Source organism: Emiliania huxleyi, assembly GCF_000372725.1.
Source record: "Emiliania huxleyi CCMP1516 chromosome Unknown EMIHUscaffold_156, whole genome shotgun sequence".
Classification (NCBI taxonomy): Eukaryota; Haptophyta; order Isochrysidales; family Noelaerhabdaceae; genus Emiliania; species Emiliania huxleyi.
Window position 1 is genome coordinate 84,804 of NW_005201025.1, and position 4,787 is coordinate 89,590.

Genomic DNA, 4,787 nt, shown 5'->3' on the forward strand with positions numbered 1-4,787 from the left:
CGACACGAGCTCGACCTCAAAGGTGAGCGTCGCGTTGGGCGGGATCGGGCCGGCGCCGGAGCTGCCATAGCTGCGAGCAGGGCGTGGGGCGTCCGTGGACGCGCTGATTTGCGAGGGACCGAGAGGCCGACGCGCCGCAGCCGCCACCAACTCACGCGCCGCCGCCGCCTCCCGCGCCGCCTCCTGCGCCCCATACCCCATATCTCGGCTGGGCGACTGTCGCTGGGAGAGGCGCAGCAACGCACCCGAACTCTGGCGGTATCGTGAGCACGGCCGCCTCGCCCACCTGCATCGACGAGACACCCAAGTCCCAACCGGGGATCACCTCCCCCATGCCGAGCGTGAAATCGATCGGCTTTCCGCGGCTGCGGCTGCTATCGAAGACGGAGCCGTCCGCAAGGCTGCCGGTGTAGTGGACCTCGACGCTCTGACCCTCACTGGGACACTCGCCAGTGCCCGCGCGCACCACCCGCTTGGTCAAGCCGGGGCGGAGGGTGACGGTGGCCATAGCTGTTCCGTCGTGTCCCCCCTCGGCTCGGCTGGTCCTCGTGTGCGGCGAGTAGAGGCACAGCACGCTCTCTCGAGGTCTCTTGGAGCAGAGCGCGGGCGAGTCCTCGAAAGAGCTACCCAATGGGTCCTCGGAGAGGGTACCCTGGGTGGGCGGGGCCTCTACTCGCCAGCTCGGTGTGTAACTCGGCTTGGAGGCGAAAAGAATTTTACAACCAAAGTCTCTCGCACACGCAAAAACAAACAACACATGGAATCAAGCTCTGGACGCCCCTCCTCAAGACCTCCTCGCCGGGCGTTGGCAACGCCTCGAGTGGCGGCACGCCCGCCTCCGTTGGCCACTCCTACGCCTTTGGTAACACCGAAGAGAAGGCCCGCCGCCTAAACATGGGCTGCAAGGCGCGCGGGCAGCCCGGCCAACCCTTCTCCCACAAGACCGGCCACGGCTACGTCAAGGCGCATCGCGGTTTCTACCACGACGCGATCTTTGTCAAGCGCAACAACTTCAACCTGCTGCTCCACGAGACGTTCGGCGGCGGCTTCTCGCCCACCGCCGTTCTCAAACTGCGCCGCCTCGCGCGCAAAGTCGCGCGCGGCAGCGTCGACCGCACGGCCTACTGGCGAGTGCCGCGTCGTCAAGATCACCGACGACCTCATGCCCGCCGATTTCTTGACGAAATGGGTCCCCAAGGAGAAGCTCAAGCGCAGCGTCGACCACGCCTCCAACGCGCGAGCTCGCGCGGTGCATGGGGGGAACTGATCAATGCCGCCTCTGCGGGCCGATCCCGCCCAGCGACATTGGGGGGGGTGCGGTAGGTAGACATTCTACCTCCCATCCAACCCACCGAAACCCGTGTGGATGGGTTTTACCGCCGCCTTTTACCATCCATAGCCGTCGGGTTTTACCTCGCGTTCTCTTGGTATCGTCTATGGTTTGCTAGACCCATGAGACCATCCTCACCGCGCTATCGGGCGCCTCCACCGCCGCCCTCAGCCACGCCGCTACGACCGTCGGAGGCGTCAACTCCGCCGTCACAAGCTGGCTCCGTTCCGTGAGACCGACCACGCCGTTCTCCGATTCTGTACCTCTGCTATCGATGTTCGCGACATGGTTCGTCGAAGTGTGGACAGCGGCTGAATCGCTCGCAAAAGAAAGTGCGGCAAATATCGCTAATATCGCAAGATGAGCCAAATGAGCAGCCGATCCGAGGTGGGTGCCGACCTTCGCCGCGTGCAGGACGGGGCGAGAGACGCGCCGCCCGCGAAGCGCGCCCGCGGCGACGAGCCAGAGCCGGCGGCGCACACCAGCGAGGCCACGAGCCCGCACCGCGTCCCGTCGGAGCTCATGTCGGCGGTCCCTGCTGGAGAAGAGAGGGGGGCGGCGGGCGCGCGGCAGCTGCGTCTGGTGTGCCTTCTCGAGAGCCTGGTTGAGCGGTGCGAGCCCCCCTACCCCAAAGGTGGGCGGCAGACGTGGGCGGGCACCGACGTGGAGCGACGCCTCCTGCTTCACGCGTTCGCTCGCCTTGCCCAGTCCGTGCAAACCTGCGAAATCGAAGCGCACGCGCTGTGGTTCGACAAGGCAGAGCGGCTCGGCAGGGTGCTCATGCTCACTTCGCGTGCCCTTGGCGCCGAGGAGGCGTGCGCTGCGCTGGCGACGGCGTGCGGACAGACGCCAAAGGCGCGCTGGTACGCAACCACGTTTTCCCGTTTCGCCGCCTGCTTCGTCGCCCTGCACCCGGGCCACGCGTGCGAGCGCGGACAGCGCAGAGACGGCACGCAGGGCGCAGCTGCAATGTCTTGGTCCCATCTCTACAGCATGTTTGGCATAGCCGCAGGGTCGCGGGGCGAGCCTGCAAAGCTGGCTGCATACGTCTGGGCGGCCGCGGACCACATTGCCAGCCGCGTGGACGCGGAGCGGAGGCTGAGCGAGGACGCGGAGGGAGGCGAGATGGCACCGGCGGGGCTGCTCGCGCGCCAGCGCAGCGCCGTCGCGGGCGCCGACTTTGACTCCGCGGTGGCCGAGGGCGGCGGCGTCGACGAGCTCCTGCTGCTTGTCGGCCGGGCGCCGCACGGGCAGCACTCCAAGCTCGCGCCGGTGCTCTCGCCTCCCGCCTTTCGATTCATACGGCCGCAACTCCAGAGGGAGGGGTGCTCCTTGCCCAATAGGCCTTCCTGTCGGCGCTGCAGCAGCTGCTGCTGCCTCCCGAGGCGGCGCCTCCGATCATCGCGCAGATGCCCGCAGCCTTTGCGGGGGCCTTAGCCGGGCACTTGGAGGAGCAGCTGCGGTCCGCGGCTTGCGCGCTCCCGCCGCACGAGCTCGAGGCGGTGCTGCTGCTGGGAGAGGAGCCCCAGCGGCCCATGCCCGAGCCGCCCCTGTCTGCAGAGGCGGCCTCCCTCGCCTCCACCCTGCGCGCTCTCGCCGTGGCCGGAGGCCGCCAGCGCGACGGCTCCGCAGAGGGCCGGGTGCTCTGCAGCCAAGCGCTGGCCGCGTGCCGCACTCTTCTGCTGACGCGGCGGCTCGAGGCTTGTGCCACGGTGCGGCTCTTTAGATGTAGAGATGGAGCCCCTCGCCTCCCTCCTCTCGCCCCACGCCCGCTCACCCGACAGTCACCGCTCTGGTCGTGACGCCGACTGCTGCGGCCTGCGCGGGAGACTCTCGCTAAGCACACACAAGTGCGGACTCCGACATCTCAGCGCACCGACACCAGCCCGCCGCGCCCGCCGCGTAGCACGAGGGACCAGCCCCGCCGCGCCCGCGCCACGCACGCAGCGCTCTCCACGCTCGAGCGACTCGCCCCACGCGTGCCCTCCCATCCACCCCCACACACGCGTAGCTACGGCGACGCGCCTCTCGCACGCTCCCACACACACGCGCCGCCGCCCGAAACACGCCTCATGCCCACTTCCCCACCCGTCGCGTTGCGCGAAAGACCAGCCCCGCCGCGCCCGCGCCACGCACGCAGCGCTCTCCACGCTCGAGCGACTCGCCCCGCGCGTGCCCCACCGACCCCACGCACGCAGCCCTGACACACGCTCGAGCACCTCGCCACCGCCCGCACGAGACGCGTCGCGTACGCCACTGCCCGGCCACCCCCGTGTCGCCCGCGCCACGCATATGCAGCTCTCTCTCTCTCTCGCCCCGCGAGACCTCCACACCCACGCGTGCACCGGTCCCCACCCCCCACCCGCACCACCACACGCACACAGCGGCATGGAGAGACTCGGAGAAACCAGCGGCATGGAGCGACTCGCCGAGACTCGCCGAGATTCGCCGAGGCTTGCCGAGAGGAGTCGTGATGAGCCGAGTGGAGGAGGGACGTGCAGAGAGGAGCCGAGAGCCGAGAGAGTCGAGACACACAGAGAGGTGACCGAGAGAGGCCGAGGGGGAGCTCTGAGCAGAGGCGGCAGAGACGCGGAGCCGGGACGCGCAGAGAAGGAGCCGAGGCGAGTCGAGGGGAGTGGGGGGGGGGGGGGCGGGAGGGTAGGGGGCAGGAGACACTAGCCCGGAGGGAGGCCGAGAGGGAGCCGTAGAGGAGACGAGAGGAGCCGGGAGGAGCCGGGAGGAGCCGAGAGGAGCCGAGAGGAGTCGAGAGGAGCCGAGAGGAGACCGAGTGCGAGCATACCCAGAACCCTCCAAGTCCAACCCACCCCCACGCGTCTCTGCGCAACATGTGTGCTCGTCCGGGACATCTCTCGTGCCTCGTGCTGCGCCTGGGCGTCGTGTGCCGGGCTTGCACGCCTTCCCCGCGCCACGCACACGCATATCTCCCCCGCCGCGCGCGTGCCTCACCTCCCCGCACCTCCCTGCACCTCTCGGCTCCTCTATTCCTGGATCTACTCCTCTCCGAACCTCTTCGCTCCCCTCGGCTCCCCTCGGCTCCCCTCGGCTCCCCTCGGCTCCTCTGGTCACGGCGCGTCTCTACTCTCGGCTCATCTCGAGCTTCCTCTCGAGCCTCCTCTCTGCTCATATCATCTCGGTACCTCTCGGCTCCTCTCGGCGACGCGCCGCGGTGTGGGGGGGTGGGGGAGGGGTGGGGGAGGGGTGGGGGAGGAGGGGGGGGGGGGGGGGGGCACCCCCCCACAAACCAAAAAACACCCCCCCTGGGAAACGCCCCAAGGGAAACGAAAAGGGGAAACAACCCCAGGGCATTCCCCAATTTGGAATAACCCCTGGCCCAAAGGACCCCCAAAAATTCCTTCCGCTACTCGCCGGGGTGCCAGGGGGCCCCCACTCTAAAAAAGCGGCCCCCAACCGTTGGGGGGGGGCCAACCCCCACCGG

The 4,787-nt window shown here is 68.6% G+C and overlaps 2 protein-coding genes across 2 annotated transcripts in view; one reads left to right on the plus strand and one right to left on the minus strand.

Moving 5' to 3' along the window:
- EMIHUDRAFT_48949 (FKBP-type peptidyl-prolyl cis-trans isomerase) lies at positions 1-484 on the minus strand (the record flags this gene model as incomplete). The annotated part of the gene is made up of 2 exons (XM_005785941.1): positions 1-70; positions 246-484. Coding segments are annotated over 2 exons (309 nt in total), but the record flags the coding sequence as incomplete, so codon positions are not given.
- Positions 485-1,699: 1,215 nt separating this feature from the next.
- EMIHUDRAFT_111712 (hypothetical protein) overlaps positions 1,700-4,787 on the plus strand; it is a gene marked incomplete at both ends in the record, with an annotated part of 6,624 nt that continues 3,536 nt past the window's right edge. Inside the window, 2 exons of the mRNA XM_005785942.1 lie at positions 1,700-2,602; positions 2,674-3,042. Coding sequence (XP_005785999.1) covers positions 1,700-2,602; positions 2,674-3,042 — 1,272 coding nt within the window. The remainder of the gene's footprint in view (positions 2,603-2,673; positions 3,043-4,787) is intronic.